This window comes from Manis javanica, chromosome 4, assembly GCF_040802235.1.
Source record: "Manis javanica isolate MJ-LG chromosome 4, MJ_LKY, whole genome shotgun sequence".
In the NCBI taxonomy this organism is placed as follows: Eukaryota; Metazoa; Chordata; class Mammalia; order Pholidota; family Manidae; genus Manis; species Manis javanica.
The window spans coordinates 133,779,419-133,799,171 of record NC_133159.1 but is presented as its reverse complement, the minus strand read 5'-3'; the positions used below and the strand labels follow the sequence as shown (position 1 = coordinate 133,799,171).

At 40.2% G+C, this 19,753-nt stretch overlaps 1 protein-coding gene across 2 annotated transcripts in view; it reads right to left on the bottom strand.

Moving 5' to 3' along the window:
- Positions 1 to 554: 554 nt before the first annotated feature.
- Positions 555 to 19,753, bottom strand: part of METTL16 (methyltransferase 16, RNA N6-adenosine) — a 90,967-nt gene continuing 71,768 nt past the window's right edge. Inside the window, exons 7-11 of one of the 2 annotated variants that reach the window (XM_073235025.1) lie at positions 18,958 to 19,027; positions 17,821 to 17,910; positions 12,650 to 12,721; positions 10,479 to 10,652; positions 555 to 10,348 (exon numbers count right to left, since the gene is read on the bottom strand). In XM_073235025.1, the coding sequence (XP_073091126.1) occupies positions 9,731 to 10,348; positions 10,479 to 10,652; positions 12,650 to 12,721; positions 17,821 to 17,910; positions 18,958 to 19,027 (1,024 nt within the window). In that variant the 3' untranslated portion in view covers positions 555 to 9,730. The remainder of the gene's footprint in view (positions 10,349 to 10,478; positions 10,653 to 12,649; positions 12,722 to 17,820; positions 17,911 to 18,957; positions 19,028 to 19,753) is intronic. The other variant, XM_037022815.2, reaches the window with a different exon arrangement.

Here is a 19,753-nt window from a genome sequence, read left to right as displayed (position 1 = left end):
AACTGGATTTCTTAGCAAGGCCCCAGGGCCCACTGGGAGAGTTTATCCTGGGCAGTGCTGGGGACACTCTAGGAGCCATGTTCCAACCAGCCTATTTCCAGACTGGGGCCTGAGACAGTACATACCCCAACCCACAGCCTGCTTGAGTCCCTGTTCCCATCACAAACACCTCAGATGGCAGTACTAGAATGACCAGTCATCTCTCTAAAGAGTTAGTGTGACACCTCTGAACCATTTGTTAAACAGGTCCTTAGACCTCATACCATATACCAACATAAATTCAAGCAGTAAATACAAAAAAATAATGCCAAAAAGAATAATAATAAAATACAGGCAAACATCTTTCTGTGCTAAGGGTGGTGAAGGTTTCTACCCTTAAAGGCAAACAAAATATAAAGACAGCATGACAGATTTGATTACAGAAACCCTCTAAAAGCTCCTGACTGTACAAAACAAAATCACCATAAATAAAAGGAAAATGACAAAATCGAAGAAAACACTGGCAAGATGTGCCCTTGCAGTTCAGTAACAAAAAGAACACTTGGAGAGAAAAATGAACATAGAACACAATTTAAATTTTATAAAACAATGTATGAAATACATATCATAAGTATGTATAATACATGAAAATGTCTGACACTGCCAATACCAAAAAAAAATTAAGACAATGAGAATATTCTTATCAATTGATAAAGGATTTTTAAAAATTAGCTTTGTAGTGCTATCAAAGGTGTGTTAAAAATGGTACTCATGGAAATGTAAACTAGCACAACCTTTTTAATGAGCAGTTTGGCAACAGAGGTGACCCTGAACAACATGGCTTTGAACTGTGCAGATCCACTTAGTTTTTCAGTAACTGAATTGGAAAATTTGAGATTTGCCAAACAGTCTGAAAAAACATTTTATTTTTTCCAGCTAATTTACTGTTAGAATACAGTATTTAACACATATAACATATAGAATATATGTTAACCAAATGTTTACCAGTAAGGCTTCTGGTTAACAGCCTATTAGGGGGCCGGCACAATAACCCCACACTGTTCAAGGGTCAACTGTATACATGAAGAGTCATTAAGAGTCATATCCTCTGCTTCAGTAATTCATATATAAACTTATCCTAAAGCAGTAAGAAAACACAAAGATTTTCATACAAAGATATTCACTAAAGCATTTTTTATAATAGTGAAAACAAGAAAACCTAAATTTCTAACACGAACAATTAGTGTAGTGAAGTCACATTCACAATATGGCATGCTGAAGAACACAGAGTTGTTAATAAACCAAAATATTAACAGTGGTTGTCTTTGGGCAGTGTGTTATTAGTAATTTTTATTGTTATACATTTTGACACACAGATTAGTTTTATAATCAGAAAAGGGTTATCACAATATATTGCTAAATGAAAGGTTATAAAACTGAAATAAACAATGACCCCACATTTACTGTTTAAAAATATATATGCATATAAAAATACTAAGATTAACGAAATGTAAAATAACTCCATTTGAGTAGAATTGTAAATTTTTATTCATCATTTTCTAAATTTCTTATAATGAAAGTTCATTACTTCTGTAAAATGAAGCAGTGAAAGAGGGGAGCAGTTTTCCTGTGCCTTATCAGGAAGGGCCTCAGACTTCTATCTCAACGAATTAACCTGTTACTATGGGTCTACTTTCCATCTTAGTACTTCTGAAAGTTGTTTTGTCACCCAAAGCAGGTTTCTTCATACCCCACCCCCATCTCCCAACCTATCTAAAATATTTCTTCTGCTCAGCTCTGACGCTCTCTAGAAATGGTCAAGGTGAGAGGTGAGGAACAGCACTAAGACAGTGGCACTAAGCTTGGAGAGTTGGACTGGATTTGGGAGATATTTCCAGGTGAAAGATTTTAGTGCCTGATGGTGAAGAAGAGAGAGGAGCAGAGATTTCTAATCAGGACGGCTGGGTAGGTGGTGATCAAGAATATAGGAGAAGATGGCCAACAGGCACCTGAAAAGATGCTCCACATCGCTCATTATCAGGGAAATGCAAATTAAAACCACAATGAGATATCACCTCACGCCCGTTAGGATGGCCAACATAGAAAAGAATAGGAACAACAAATGCTGGCAAGGATGCAGAGAAAGGGGAATCCTAGTACACTGCTGGTGGGAATGTAAGCTAGTTCAACCAGTGTGGAAAGCAATATGGAGGTTCCTCAAAAAACTAAAAATAGAAATACTATTTGACGCGGGAACTCCACTCCTAGGAATGTACCCAAAGAAAACAACTTATCAGAATTCAAAAAGACATATGCACCCCTGTTTATTGCAGCATATTTACAATAGCCAAGATATGGAAGCAATCAAAGTGTCCATCAGTAGATGAATGGATAAAGAAGAGGTGGCACATATACACAATGGAATACTATTCAGCCATAAGAAAGAAACAAATCCTAACATTTGTAACATGGATGGAGCTGGAGGACATTATGCTCAGTGAAATAAGTCAGGCAGAGAAAGACAAATACCAAATGATTTCCCTCATTTGTGGAGTATAACAATGAAGCAAAACTGAAGGAACAAAATAGCAACAGACTTACAGACTCCAAGAAGGGACTAGTGGTTACCAAAGGGGAGGGGTGGAAGAAGGGGATTGTGGGGTGTCATGACTGGTGCACATGGTGTGTGTGGGGTCGCGGGGAAGACAGTGTTGCTCAGAGAAGACAAATAGGGACTCTGGCATCTTACTACATGGATGGACAGTGACTGCAATGGGGTATGGGGCGGGGGGACTTGATAATAAGGGTGAATGTAATAACCATTGTTTTTCTTGTAAAACCTTCATAAGAGTGTATATCAATGATACCTTAATAAAAAATAAAAAAAGAAACAAAAAAGTCCATTAAAATACACAGATAACTATATTAGTTTACCCTATATATTATGGATAATAAATTCCTGAACTCTTAAAAAAAAAAAAGAATATAGGAGAGAAACAGGTATAAAAAATAAGTTGAATTTTACACAGCCACAGTTGGCAGGGAGGATGTCCAATACAGGTGGTTAGGTATATGATGTTCAAAGTTCAGGAAAGGTCTAGATTTGGGCATGAGGAAAGGGGGGTGAGCAACAGTTGAAGTCACTGGAGTAGGTGGTCAGCCAGAAGTGGGAGCAAAGAGCAGAAAAGGCCCATGGACACAATCTTTGGGATTCTCCTTTAAGAGGTAAGAAACTCTAAAAGAGGAAGGCAGGCAGCAACCAGACTTCAGTAGCCGAAGTTAGGAAAATGGAGATGGCAAATATTTAGACAGTTCTCCCACCTGATGGTAGAAGAGGTCATAAACTGATAGCCTCAGAGTTTTTATAAAACATATAATTAGTTGTCAGGATTTACAATTAAGTAAATGTCTTATAAATCTGGATTTTTGGTTTCCCTCAAAAAATCAGAAGATCCTACATCACTGGGTACTCATCGGTACTCTGCATGGCGATAACCAACAGTAACGGAATAAAAGCTACTTCCTTTCAGCCAGAGCACAAGTTCTATTCCTTCTTGGCTGGCCCCTGCTGCAGAAGATGAGGAAATACTTCTCTTTGTGAATGAAAAAGCCCTTATTAGCACTCATCTAAGGTTCACTGAAATACAGGCCAGAGTTTGGTCCATATGTGGCCCTGAAGGCAAGAATCTTGGCACAAACATATCTCAATTAAGGAGCCTCCGTCAGACCAGCCTGGGAATCCCCTTTCCCAGCAAAAGACATCAAGATCAAGCCTCTGGAATAGCCAATCTATGGGCACAGGACCCCACCTGACCCTCTGTCCCAGCAGGGGTCAGTCAGCACTGTTGTCTGCATAGCCTTCTCTTTTTGGACAGTGGTAACACAAGCTGCCATTTTCCTGGGGGGCTGCTGAAGCCAACCAAGTCCCCCAGCTGGGAATTTCCTGGCTCGAGCTTCTGGCCTCTCGGAGCCACACTCCCTGAACGGTTCCGCCAGACGGCAGGGCGCTTTTTGTTCCCTCTGATGTACAGGAGTTCCCTCACCCTACCTGGGAGCCACGACTTGCTGCCTTTCGGACAACTGCTACCTTTTCCATCAACATCAAAAGCACCTGTTGTGTGTTCTGTAAGTGAAATATTTGAAGCTGTCTACTAAAATGTAAAAAAAATAAACCCCATCTTGCATTATTATACAATATGTATTGTCAAAGAATCATTACCTAATCATCAGTTATTTTACATTGATTCTGATCCAGCATGTGCTTGCACTATTCATTTATGTGGTTTCACTACTTAATTATCTGCATTACTGCCAAATACAAAATTCTGTTAAGATTTGGTAACATACATTAAGAACTAATTATAAGCAATTTCACTTATTAAATCTTGCTCATTGATCATAGGCTGGAAAATAACATTACCCTAAAGTGCTTAACTGTGAGTTGGTTAAGAGACACTCTTCCCTGTGTCATGTAATTGGAGTCTCCTTTCTCCAGAGCTAAGTCAAATGAGTCTGCAAGTCCATGTGTGCCTAAGGGTAGCTCTTGCTAGGAATTTTGAGATTTGGTACAAGATACCCATCTTGGATCTCTGGACTCAAGATCAAATCCCATTTCTGACTTTGCTCTGTGAATAACCTTAGACCAAGTCACTTGAGGTCTCTCCAAACTTCCATTTCTTTCAGCTCTCACACAGGGAAACCACACCCCTTTGCAGAGTTACTAAATGAGGCAAACCATGTAGAAGATGACCAATCAATACTGGTTCCCTGTTCTCCCTCCAGGACATGGAAGCCTGGTTTTGTTTTTGGTCAGTAATGGCACTCTACACCTGCCAGCATACACTTGAGATCGTTAACTTTTTTACTTGAATCTCCTGGCAGAAGATTTTCTGACCAGAAATTGAAAACTCAAGACAAGATGAGCAAGCTGAGAGGCCTCCTCTTTGATTCTAAACTCTTTTGGGTGTTTCTGCACTCTCCTCGCTTAACTGCTGCTACAACTCTGTGAAGACATCTGCATCTTTTGTATGAGGAAGCCAAGGCTTAGTGAAACTGACTTACCCTGTAAATAGAACTGGAATGTAAACCCAGGTCTGATGAACTGCAAAATCTATGTTCTTTTCTGGTTCTCCTTCCCCCACAGGGTGGTCAAAAAGCATCCTTTGCCCTCTTGGGGGCATCACAGACAAGCCAATTCCACCAAGTCCACCTGCATTTTCTGGCACACATCTCATCTCTGTGTTCCAGCTCATAACAAGCACCCATAATCCTCCACTTCCCTGGGGAGCACCTGGAGTCCCCGATGTGCCCGCTTGGGCTGCGAGAGGCAGATGGGCTACACCTCAAAGGGCATTCAGAGGTGTAAGGCCTTCACTCAGTCACAACATAGTCCCCTGGAGTAAAAGCACAGCCTCCAAAAGGCAGCATTAGTTGTTCTAAAAGGGAGTATTAGTTGTTCCAACCAGCAATTAAAAAAATAAACTGCTGTTTTAGTCATTTGGTGAGTCACAGAAGAGGATCTGAATTTCTTTATGGAGCAGAGTGGGAGCCCTCTGGTATGAGTGTGAGGCCCTGTTGCTAGTGGCATGAGCCCATGCAGGGCTTTCTACTACTGTGCTGGCACTGGCACCAGGAGGTTTGGACTCAGAAGCATTCAAGACTATCAATGCCCTGCTCCCAGAGGCAGAAATCAATTCACTCCCACTATAAGCCTCTTCTGGGGTTTCCTGGGGTTAGTAGTGCTTATTCAGCAAACCAAATCTCCTGAGCACCAACTTCCCTAAAAATGATGTGGTCCCATCCCTCTCATAGGGGCACCTCCTAGATGGCTGTAAAAATGCTGCACCTCTGAGACTTCCCTTCTCCCAGTGGGTTCCTTAGTTTTCCAAAATGGACCTTCTTCTTCCTAATGTGTAGATCTTTTGGGTTGGCCCCGTTACATCTGACTGGGTGTCATAAAAACAAGGGAAGGTGGAACTTCTCCTTGAACCCACACAGATTCCAGGGTTAGAAATATACATGTTCAATACAGAAACACCCTTTATGGGAAACAAGGCTCAGCTAACCCACATAATAGATGTAACACAGAACCAACTGTACCAACTTTTGACATAAACAACATATTTCATGCAAGTTAGTCAGCTGGCCAGATAAACCAAAATAAGAATTAAAAGAACAATGAAAACAATTTCTTTCTTCGAGCTCTCTAGACTTCTGGGAACAGAAGACATCTGAAAGTTACTGTTTAAGATCACTAACATCCCGTCTAATACCTCCATTAACTAGATACCAATAAAAAGTTGACCCAACCCAGATATCTTCTATAGTAGGAGGACTGAGTAGATGAAAAGAAAAGAAAAAACAGTCAACTGGGACCATAATACCCATTAAAGGGTTGAAAGATTTGCCCAGATAAAAAAAAAAGGGGGGGGGGTGGTTCCCCCCTTTCTACTTTTCTTTTTTATATTTATATGAAAATCTACTTGTTTACATAAAAATATCTGGGTAGCAACTGGATATTTCAAGAAAATACCAAGGACAGAATTTTATCTGCTCCCACAGTGAAGTTACAGAGCTTGATGAAAGGGCCAATGATGCCCCCGTGTGGCGTGAGAGAAAAGTGCTGTGGTTTAAGTAAGATTGAGGGACTTCCTCCCTTAAGATTTTCTACAGGATTTTGCATCTTTCCCACATTCTGCAGTGCTATTACTTGTCAGAGCTTAGAAGTTGGTGTGCTGACATCATTTCCATTAAGAGGAGAGAGGTTTCGTGCCTCAAAGAACATAAACTAAAAATTTAAGTCATCAATTTGAACCCTTATGATTAGCTGCAACTCCACAAAAGAGGTGCCCACCCTGCTGGGACTCACAGCACTGCTTTGGTGTGTGAATAGCTGGGCAAGGATGTGGGGTGAAGGAACTCAACTGCTGGAAGAAAAGCAGATTCCAGAGAACAAAAGCAGCTTTAGTGGCTTTTAGGAAACAAGTTCAGCTTCTGTTCCCACTTTATCAAGCAATCAGAAGCCAATGCCAGGGACTAGAATAGAATTAAAGATAATAACACAAAGATTTAATTCTGTATCAATCCAGTAACATGAACCTGACCTTTAGACACCTAAGGCCAGTAGCACTCAACATATGATTCATGGGTCAGGAACCTATTTCTTTAAAGAAAAAAATCCCTTTTTCCCCATATCACAGGTATATATTAGCACACATCACACAAATATAAAGTATGATATAACTAAAATAATTTTTAGATGTCTTTTAAAAATGTTCTCAATGTTCTCTCACTAGATAGAAATAAACTATTCTTGGAGAAGAAAAGGCAGGCATCCAAGTGCAAAGCAGGCACTCGCAACTCTAGCAGCAGAAGCTTCCCTCATCAAACAGCTTTTAAATTCTAAGAGCATCAGCTTAACACCTACAACCTCTCCAGGACACCAGGCCTTAATTTAAAGGTGGGGCACCGAAACACACACAGCCACAAGACACATCTTTTGTGCCTCCAGTTACAGAGTATTCTCTGGGGATCTCTAAGTACTAGAACTTAAACAAAGGCTAATACTGTGCCTGAAATACACTGTGCACAGACAAGGAGTTTAAGTACTACTGTGTAACACGGCAAAATACAAGATGTTAAGATGTAGCACAACATGAAACTGAATATCCAGCATGAGAACAATCCAAGTCGAACCCACACTCGCCCACCTGACTGACAGAAAGCGGCTAGAAGGAAACATGGAACACCGACAAGTGGATGTGTTTAAGAAGACTGACACTGGCGGTGACTTTGTGGCTCTTTTCTACTTTCATTTATTCCAAATCTTTAATGCATAATGTCTATTCTTCAATGATCAAACAAACAAGAAAATAATATATACTTAGTGACCACTCATCAAATGAATAGTTGCCATTTAACTCAATTATCCTAAAATTCTATCAAGACAGAAACTAGGTTTGGGTCTAGCATATGATTCAAATGTCATCAGAAATAAGTACAGCAGGACAGTGTGGGTGGGCACAGGACAGGAACCGTGGGCTGGGGGAACCCAAGGCCCTGGACTGGATCTCGGCTCTCTGTAACTCTGGGCATTGGTTTCCTCATTCTGTCAAATGAGAGGCTGGGCTAGAAGAGCAATTCCTGATCCTCTGCAGGTCACTGACCCCTCTTTCCTAAGTCATGGACCCTTCTGTCCAGAAAAAACAAAAGCAAAGACAAAAGACACAATACGGTATGTTTACAGAGCTTCTGGAAATAACCCAGGGAGTTTATGCATTCTCTAGAGCCTCTATGGATGGGGCAAGTTAACACTGGTTAATATTTTCTCTTCCGCAGCTCTGCGTGTAATAGGGTCCTATTTTCATTTCCTATGCTGAGGGCCTGGTCTAGGTACTGCCAAGATATGCTAAAGCCATCAGTTTTCTGCCCTAACCAGCAGCCACCTTTCAGAAGAGTGGCTTAACTACCCAGTCCCAGTCTTCTTTGAAGATGGCAAGCAGCTCTGAAACCATCCTCAAAAATCTCAGTGTAAACAGAACCTTATGTTGCTGGGGTAAAATTAGGCTGTGAAAGTCAAGCAGAGGGTAACTGAGAAACCAAAAGAACAAAAGAAGAGACTCCTTTTCCAGAGAGACACATTTCTGCAGAGCCCTGACATTCCAATTAGAAACATGTTTTAAGAACATGGTTAGCCCAGACTCAAGAATTCTCCAGTGCAACCAGGTGAGCACAGAGGGAGTTACAAGGGAACCCACAAAAAGCACTATCTGATCAGCCACAACTTATCTGTCAACAGATGACACTTTCTTAAGCAACCTACATTAACTTCCTTGCTTTGTTTCTTATTCCGATCATTTACCCACTCAAAGTCAAGAAAATATTTCCCCCAATCCCAGGATTCAAACAGGACTGACACTTTTTAATTCTGAATATTCCTATATTAAAAACAAACCAAAGCTCCACTTCAAATGTTGAAACAAAAAGCAAATACCAGTAAAACTGCTAAAAAACAGGTTGGAGGTAGGGATATGGCTTCATTCTGCAGTGCCTTGGTCACATCTGGGAGTTTTGCTTACCTAATTCTGTTTCTGAAATAAGCAACATCGAAACAGACATGAGTCAGGATGTGATGTTTCCAGGCATTCCCCACATCAGCCTGTCTTATGGGCACTACTAAGCTCTCTCTCCCTGACTCTCCTGCCACCTACTATTAGGCCAGTGCCTTTTTCAGGGTTGATGCAGCAGTAATAAATCATACATTCCCACGAGAATGTCTTCAGTCTTGAAGGTGACTTTAGAGGAGGACACAGGGGCACTGCCTCCATTCGGAGGAAAGGAGAGCCATCCCTCCTCAAGAGCAACTCAGGGTGACAGAGAGCATGATACTCTGTGCAGTTCTGACCCAACTAGACAAAAATAACCCTTTGGCCTCAGGGAACTGGCCTAAAGCTAAGGTGATCAGCCTAAGTCATGTTTAAATCCCTCATGAGTCTACTGATGGCTCCGTATTGATGCTGATAACCACAATTCATTATCTTGAACTACCATACTAATGCCTTGTGAAGTTTAAAAAAGGGGTGGGGTGGGGGGGGAGGATTTAAAACTGGATTAATTTGTTTCCTTTTCTTTTTTTTTGAAGATGATTTGGTATGTTACCCATGGGCCAATAGTGGAATTCCTCTTGCCACCCACAGGCTACTCCAAAGCAAGCTAATTTAGAGAGATGTTCCCAACTGCATCAAGTTTGGGGTTAACTAGCAACAAGCCTAAAAATTTGGTTACGTATATAGGTACAAAGCTGGTTCATTAAATCCCTGTTCTGGCCCTCAACCCAATGCATTTCAACTAAGGTGTCATCTACCTCCTTCTTTACATTTACCAAACACTTGAATAGGTAATGTCCAGCCACTCCTTGGAGATGGTTCCCTTTTTCAGACACTGGGCTGCTGAACTGATCAGAAGCCTCTTGGTTCTGGGCCCCATTGCTTGAGCCTTTACAACTTTCCAAAACCTTCATCCCTCCCTTTTCCTCACTCCCTTCCTCCTCCATGGGTTCCTCTTGCCGGGAAAGTGAATCCTGGTTTGGGCAGTGGCCCTCAGCAGTGGTAGACTTGCTTTCCGGTAGAGCAGGCCCACACAAGCCACTCTCCTGGGGGCCCTGGGCCAAATCTTGGTCACCACCAGACTCTTTGGGGGTGAACTTTTTCTCTTCCAAGGCCTGGATGACATCCTCAGGAGCTCGGGGAACCTCTCTCAGTTGTCTCACTCGTTCTCTTTTTTTTCTCCTTAAATGAATCCAGGAGTTTTCTATGGCTGTTAGGAAAAGGCTAATTTCCTCCTTTCCACATGGTACTCGTTTATGCTGAACCTATTTGGAGGAAAAACAGAATTTTACAGGAAGTCACTTTTCTCCTCTCAAAATTCCTTAAAAAAAATACAAGAAGAAAAGAAAAAAATGATTGTTATAAGTACTTCTTTAATGTGCTTTTATCAGGTACCTTCAGATCGGTGAGAATTTTTTCAATCCACGTTGTCACAACTACTATGCCTTCCACTGTCTCAGAGCCCAAAGATGACGCTTTAAGGGACAATTCTTTTATCACAGACTCCAAAACTACAAATGTAATGGGTTTCCGTGGCTTCTCTAATTTTCTTCGCTTGCTTGGTGGTGACTAAAAGAAAAATAAGGCATGGGAGAAGAAGGGAAAGTTATCAAATAATTAAATCCCCTGCATTATAGTGAACTCAGCTAGGGAAATTTCTGACTTCTGCTAACAACTGCAGAGCACTAAAAACACAAAGGCCTTTGCATGTTTATTTTTAACAGTTAAAACAACCTTGCAAAATAGGTTTACCATCCCCCCATTTTACAAAGGGCTAGATAAGATACAGAGAGGCTATGGAACCAGCTTTAGTCACACAGCTAGTAACTGCAAAGTTGGGATTTGAACCAAAACCCAGGTTCTTTCTCCATACCACACTGCCTGTGTTCTGGCTATCAGTATATAGCACCTCAACTTATTAAATGTTCTCATTCTACCTGCTGTGCCCAAAATAAGCCGGTACAAGTATTTATTTCATGGCAACTCAAGGATCCTGGGTGCACTGTGTACTGCATGGCTTAAAATCACCAACTTGTAGTCTGGGTTTCTACTTGCTGAGACTTGAAAGCAAGCAGCTAGTTAACCACAGCTTGTGGGATCACACACTAGGAATGACCAGGAGCCACATGGGCAGAATAGGACTGCTGAGTCTTCACTAATGGTGGGGCCAAGCCCACAGCTAGCCAAGCACTGCTGGCTGTTCATCTGGGGAAGAGGAGATAACAGTACTGATGAGAACAGTGGAGCTGAAAGCTGCTTCCGCACAATGGAAGATTGTCTTTTTTCTTCCTATTTCAATTGGAAAGTGAATTATACTCAACCCACTAGAGGGACTCAAGTTCCATTTAAAAAACCAAAGGACACTATATTTAAAATGTATTTCTTCAAACCTTTTTTTTTAATGACTCTTAGGTAAGACCAGATAGATATATTATGGACACGTTGTTTTGGGAGGCAGACTTGGTCTTGTGACACAATTTATCAAAACTTGAAGCAATTAAAATAATTCCAAGGTTAGGTTCAAAATGAGGTAAAGATAATAAAGGAAAAAGGCTGAAAAAAAAACCCCACCTAGTTTTGAAGCTCTTTTCCTGAAGCTCTTTTCCTATTTAAAAAAAAAGTTTCTGATAACTACGTTGCCATTAACTATAATTCTACCTGGAAACAATGACAGGGCACATGCATATACACACACAGTAAGGGCCAATTCTGGGTGAGGCCTTATAAAAACTAACCAGCAACCCTATGCCCCATATAGACATGACAAAATAGCCAGTTTATTCTATGCTACGAAACTTTTAGACAGTATTTCTAAAGAAAGAATCTACATTTTTTTCTATATCAGATATTAACTAATAAAAAATGGAAATTAAAGAATACTAGAAAACAAGCTTAGAGGAAAGGACCAAAAGCAAAAGGGTGTGTGTATGAGTAAGAACCTGCTCTTGAGAAATGAACAATGGACTCTAAGCCCTGTATGAATTTGAACTTGTTCAATTAATGTTTCAGACAAGATGAGGCAAATTCATACTGGTATTAAGAGAGTAGTTTTGTTATTACTCAATCACCCAGCATAAGAAACGTAATTTCTACAGTTTACTAAGAACCTAGCACTTTGCACTAAGGTGATTCCATGATTATTAAGCTGGTGGAAGAAAGGGCATGTGCAGGAGGATAGGGGGCAAGAATCAGATTCCCTGTGCCATTTTCCAACATCCAAGGCTGCTTCCAGGGAAAGATCTATAACAAGGCCATCCCTGACAGCCCACCCAGCTGTCATCTGCCAACAGAGCCAAAAGGATACACCTCATATCTCTTCCAACAGAGATGGTAATCATTTGTGCTCACAAACTGCAACAAGCAAGTGAAGTTTTTACTGCTGCGTTTCTCATATGTTATGCTAGGTCTGGCCTATGGTACTCTTTCCTAAAGCTAAAATGGACTCACTATTTCTACAACTTAAAGGAAAGAAAGGCATCCTCACAAAACCAATAAGAGCTCTCTATCAAGGATCCATTTTCCAATTTCTGAGGGAGTCAGAAACAACAAAATAGACAATTTATTACCCTGTTATCCCAGGATGAAAATGAAAACTTCTCCATCTCAAATGTGGCTCCTTTATCTCGCACTGTTGGCCCCTGTTTTCCATATACAATAGTCAATTGACGAATCTGATATTTCTGAATATTCCCAATGAATTATTTTAATACACACATATATAGTCCCAGGATTGTTTTAGTTTTACTCTATTACAGAAACTAGGCACTCAAGAGAAAGATAACTTATACTGTAGAAATTCTCAAGCAAAATTTCTTAAATGAGCAAAGATTAACTTAAGCCTGGCTTATAGCTATCATTCCTCTCCCCACCTCTTTTGTACTGGCAATTCTTCATAGGCAAGCCCAGGGTAAAATACAGGAACAGGTTTTGAGACATAAACAGTTAAATTCAACTCCACAGGTCCCTGGTAGTAGGTAATTTTATACTCTGACACAACACTAGTAAATAGAAGCTAATGCTTGTAATCACAAACCACAAATATTTTAAATGAAGAGTGCTACACTCAAACTGTCATAATCTAGTTGAGCAGGCAAGCTGATATAAATAATTCAGTAATTTAAAGTGTAAAAAAAAATCAGTTATTTACAATGGTTAATTCAGTTTAAGAAATCAGAAGATGTATTTACAACTGATTCCAGATAAGAAAATGCACTACTCTATTACCAAACTGAAATTACAGTGTGAAAGAAGTTTAGTGGAGACTGGTAAATCTCATAGAGGATACTGCTTTTGTATTCTCTGAATTGCAAGGATTCACTGAATAATAATCAATAGGGAGAGGAGCTTCAAGTGTAATTTTGTTGCATTGTTAAAAACACAATAGACTGCAACCATGAACTAGACAAAAACAGTTCTTAATTTTAAAATACCTTCCTAATAGGGCTGCCTGTAAATTTCTTAAATCCTCACTCTTACTTTAATTTCCAGATCTGTGGTGCAACCACTCAAGAGACTTTCAAATGAGATGTAACTTGACATAAGTCTGTATAGCATCTGCTATGCTGCCAGAGCTTTGCTGTCAACTACAGCAAATGCAAAAACTCCCAATGAGGCTATGAGAAGCATGAAATCAAGTTCTCCCTAGCATCTACAGGAAAAAGAAGGGAGTCCATCACTCACTAGAGATCTACTGAGCACGAAGCCATAGCTTCCTTATGTTGACAAAGCAGCCTCTGGAATTGATTTGAGGGGACTGCCCTTGGCCACTGGAGTGGGGTCTTCACTGCTCCTCCACATGCTGAATGGCTACTGCCCTAGATCCTCCAGGAACAAGCAGAATGCCTATGAGCTGTTAACTCAGCACAGGCTACCATTATTTGGGGAAACAGAGCCAAGGGGCCAATGCTGACACCTGGCTGGAATATAGACAGGAGGTATGCTGGGAAGGACAGCCAGATCACCTCACTGACTATGCCTCATTCAAACTTAGATCAGCTCTGCTGCCATGAAGTGGACTGAATATTTTGTTATCTAAGAGTGTAGCTTCCTTATTAATAGCCCAGTAGGCATTTCTATTCTTAATCTGACAGATCACTGTTTAAAATATCCTAAAATCATCCCCAGGACATATGTAAAAAGTAAAAAAGCAACACTGAGGAGAATGTGTAGAATTCTATCTAAGAAGGGGTGGCTATGACTCTATGTGTATTTCCTTACATTAAAAAAAAAAACGAAGGATAACTTATAAAATTGTTTAACATGGAGAAGAGGGGCTAGGGTGAAAGATAAGAGAAAAAAGCTAGACTTCTGTTTTTGTTTTTTAGATTTGAGTTTGAAACCATGTATCTTTTACAATTACAAAACAAAATTAACACAAAAAAGGCAATCCCTAAAAATATGAAAATAAACAAATGGATCTGTGTATAGACTTGGTGGCATAAACCTACAAAGAGGAAACATTCCAAGTAACTTTAAAATTCGTCATAAGATAGGCCCCATCCCAGAGACAAATGAAAAAAGAAAAAAACAGCTATTTTCACAAGTCATTTTGTGAAATGCCCAGCCTGAACAGCTTGTCTGAACTCCCTCACTCCTGACCATTCTGAACCCCTACCATTCACTTCGGCACTTAGTCACATACCATTATGTACCAATGCTTCATCTGTTTTTCTCCCTTGTAAAATTGATCATCATAAGGGATAGAAAATTATGTCTCCTTTCTTTAGTATTATCACAATGAAGATCCTACTTAATAAGACAACTAAGAAGAGAGTCTTTAGCTTTGGCTTTGCTCAAAAGCTCAGCTCCTTAACCATCACATCTGATTTATAGCCTGATGTATATAGCCTGGCATCCTACTGCTTTTCAAAACATTTCTTAACAGCAGAATCTTTTAAACAAATAAAATCAATACATAATATTAATAAAAGCAGATCAGCTGTGGTTGAAATGAGAGTGATGCCTGAAGCACAAACCTGATGTCTGCCTCTAACTGCCATCCTCCGGGGCACCCACATGGAACCCTGCATCTATCTGGTACTAGTATGAAACCTATGTAAGTAAGCAGAGCGCTGTCAGAGACCCCAGCTCTGACACTAACAAGATGACCGAATGAATTTGATTCCTGCCCTCCATCTCCTCTCCAAAAGCCCTCGAGTTATTACTCCCTGACCAGAAAAATCCCCAGGCTTCAAAAAAGTGTCTTGAATGCTGGGGGATAATATTTTAAAACCAGAGTTCCTGGGCAATGCTCACACCAAGAGTGCACAACTCATTAGAGTCACATTATTTCTCCTTATTCTCTTAACAAGTGTCAAACTTCTGAAAGCAAAGCTAAAATGACACCTTGAGCAATCAGAAGAGAAGCTGGGACAAGGAGGCATTCTAAGAGGCTTGTTAAAATTCTGTAAAGAACAGTCCTTACAATATGCTTCCTTACATTCATCATCAGAAATGATTGTACAAACATTCTATCAACACTAGGACTCGTCTTTTTGGTGCTACAATAAATCAAGACAAGAGCAATGGGCTTAGTGCAGGCACTTGCATTAGCAGCAAATTAGAAATTTTCAGCTTTCGGCATCAACAGAAACAAGTCAGTAGGCCTGAGATAAGTGAAAACAGTTGCTATAGTAACTTGCACATTTGCCATAAAAAGACAGGAGTGGGGGTCGGGTGAGGAAGTAGGTCAATATTTCTGCTTAACTAGTTCTAGTCCTTGGCTTCCTCTCCTCATCCAAAGCAGAATTCTCCTCCCTCCCCACCCCCTAACAGGAGCAAAAGAGGAAAATCCAGGTGAGCATTTCAAAAAGTGAGGGGTACGGAGAGGCCCAGGTAGGAAAGAGAACTAAGAGGACAGCCCACTGAGAACCTCATGAGTGCCCTGGGACTACCCCTGGGAAAGCAGTTGCTGAACAAGGGCACCAGTGCTAAGAAACTGTTGCTGGGTTACCACAAATCAGAAATTGCCATTTCCCCTGTAGCAGTTTTAAGTGCACCTAATGCAACACTGGGGAATGCATTATTAACAACTTTGGGTTGGGGGCACTGATGGAAGGGGTGAGTACTCTGGCATGGGGAAACGTGAAGCCCTTAGCAAGAGGCATTCTTTGACGGCTGAAACTATGAACAGGGAAGAGGGATGGAGGAAGGCTTAGGAGTTTCCTTTTCAAAATAAGCTGATTTTGCTAACACAGAAACATAGTGCCCCTTGATATTCTGATCTCAAACAGCTACCAATCCAAGAGGGCAAGGGCAACTCTGGTCTCTGAGATGGCCTGGAGGTGCCAGAGCACGTTATCAGCTCTTCCCACCTGTGGTGCCAACAAATGTGGGAAGCAGGTTAAACAGAAAGCATTTGGAACCAGTGCAGTACCACTCTCCCACAGCTGGCACTGACTGCACAGGGATAACCCAGGGCATTACTAATGACTTTAACCATCTGGTGTGAAAGCCTTGCTATTTGACAGAAAGTAACAGGAAGGATAATCCTTCAGGGAGTTCCAAAAAGCAGAGTGAGTATTTAACCAGTGACTATTTCAAACACTAACCTCTAGATTACCCTATTGCATGAGGTGTAGAGGTGAATGTAGGCTTCCACAGGACACAGCATTCAAACTTGACTGGGATACTTATTTCAAGTAGCACAGTCAGTTGAAGAGTACAGGAAGAACAGGATCAGTTTAACTCTGGGCTCATATTCAGAAACATCTGCAAACTATCTCCTTGCACATGTCTCTACTCTGTTCTGAGACAAGTGAGAGAGGCTTATAGACACAGCAGCATTTAAGATGACTTTAGAGACTAACAGCAGTGAAGACCTTGGGAAAGGAGCACACCAAACAAGCCTATCATATGAACAAAGACCTGAAGGACCAGGTACTAGGCCTCCATAAGTACTATGGGAAGAAGGAAGAAGGAGCACAGGCTGAGCAATGTGTGCATAAACATAAGGCAGGAGGCTCCAGGCAACACAAGTCAATCACTCTTGTGAGGGAACCATGAGAACAAACAGAAGCTATTCTAGTACCACCTTTTAGTACAGCCCAGAACAATTATTCAGTCTAGCCAGTTGGGAAGCATTTTTCGTTTACATATATATAACAGCAAAGGAGACAGAAATTTCTGGAACAAATCATTTATTAAAACTTTCTATTCTGAAAATGCTCAAGCTCAAGCATATGCCAAGTAGAGAGCATAGGATAATGACCTATCACCTAGCTTCAAAACTCATCAATATTCTAGCGGTAATCTTAAAGCCAAGATAGAACCATTCATTAGAATGATCCCTAAGTGTTAACACATCAAAAGCCTGCAACCGAAAATGGGAACGTCTCTGTTCACCAGAAACCCTGGGAGACTGCTACTCTAGGAAAGCAGCAGTGTTAAAGGAAAATAAACAGACTTCAATTCCAATTCTTAAAGAATGTCCAACAGAATAATCATGGCCACAAGATGTTCCTACAGGTTACACTGGCTGAATTAATTTTTAATGCATTTCCAATTCATTTGTTTGTTGAGCAATAATCACTGTGTTGCACCTACAGAGAAAGGCTCCACAGTCACCACAGTCAGCAGTCCAGGACTGTGTCTTATTTACAACCACTTTCCATTCTGACTTGAGCATTTGGGGTGAACTTCAAGGGAACAGAACAGCATTGAGATTTAACTCTTTTATGACATACTAAACCCATCATGTTCTGGCATTTGGAAAAGCTGAAGCAAGGTCTCTACTTACTGGTACTGTTACATCATCATAAAAACTCCAAGCTAAAGCCCATCTCATTGTCCGACCTTGACAGAATTCAGTGTAGGTGACTTTAGGAACCTGAAACCAACAAACACAGCATCTCATCAAATTGAAGTCATTCTACCAGTATGTTTCTGGTGGCTGCTTCATGTTAAATTATGTGTTGGTCTTCCTTTTTACCAGTTAACAAACTACTATCGTCTAAAACCAGTCATGCATAGCTGCCTAATGATCAATGAATAAATTACCTCTCAACAAAGTTGTATTTTTTTCCTACAATAAAACAATTTACAGTTCTGGCTTGGAGATCCAAATATATGAAACACCCAAAACACAGCTCTTCAGAGAATCATTGATAAAATAATTCAAATGGTGTTTTGTTTTCTTTTTTAAGAGAGGACCACTAAAACCTAGACATAGCTATGTAGTCTCCCTTTTGTCTATTAGATTTTAGGAAAGAAAATGGAACTTTGAGCAGTTATAATTTAAATAAAGAACAGGTATGGTAGGGAGAATAGGATGACCAGATTGTCAGAGAGAAACCAGAAATAAACTTGTTCCTACCACTAACCTCATATCTGACCCCTTTCTCTGAAAAGTCATCCTGCTCATACTTACTCAGGCCAAAACACCATAAACTGGGAGAGAGGTCAGGGGTGGTATTTATTTGCCATCTGCATTTCAAAACAGAAGCGAGGGGGTGAACCTGTATGGACTGTACTATAGTGGGAAGCACACTGGGCTGAGGACTGTTCTGGTTCTAGTTGTTCTTTGATAACCAGACATATGACCCAGAACAAGCCCCTTAAAATATATGTAGCCTTTAGTTTCTGCAATTATAAAGGAGTCCGATGTGGGGTCAGTAGTAGGTAGACACCAGGTTTTTTTATTTCTGGTTTCTCTGTGACATTAAAACTCACCCCATTTTCCCCAACTTTAATCTACTGTAATTGTCAAAGGCGGCCTTAAATAATTTATAAGAAGTCCCTTTTAACTCTAAAATTATAAAATAAACAAGAAAAAACAACCCCCATCACCCACCATTTTGACTTTTTAAATATCAAGAAAAATTCTATAATCCAAGCACCACCAAAAGTAGACACCCAGAATAGTAATGAGCCTTACCCCTTGTACGCGAAGTTCTTCCTTCAGAGGAGCCAGGCTGCATTTCTTTCCCAGCATACAGCTATACCACCTACAAAAAAAAAATTATCAAACAAGTAAAACACTTGTTTATGTGGTTACATTTGTAAATTAAGCATTACTGAAGAAAACAAGGTGAGAACAGTAGCAAACAAATAAAGTTACAAGTGATAATAACAAAATTGTATATAATGCATTTAGACAAAGAACAAATCTAGGGAAAGAAAACAAGCCCAAAACAACTTAAAAAAACAAAACCCACTTAGTCTCTCCAATGATTCAGGGCTATACGTATTTGGGAAGAGAAAAAGAGGTCTTCACCTGTGATGCTCAGAATGAAGGCCATTCACCTCTAGGTCAGAAATTTGTTAATAACAGTCAAAATATGTATACAGAAACAGTGTTGTATTTCTGATCTCAATTTAAGAAATACATAAACACCCCTTGTTAAAAGAAATGGTAAAATCTAGCATGAACCTGCATTTTGAGATACCCTTATCTGCAACTAATTTAAGGATGTATATTTACATTAGAATTTCAACAGAACATGAAATCAGTTTCTTCTACAGTAAATACAAATTCAGAACAGGGAGTATGGAGAAACAGAATTAACTGGTTAAACAGTAAAAGGATAGAATTTATTTCTTCCAATTATTCTAAAAAGTTTCTAAGCATAAATTTATATACAACTTCTGCTTCAGCCTATGAAGGACTAACCAGTATGGAAATTGCCCTTCCACCGTAATCAACTAGGAAACTGGACAAAACATATGAAACC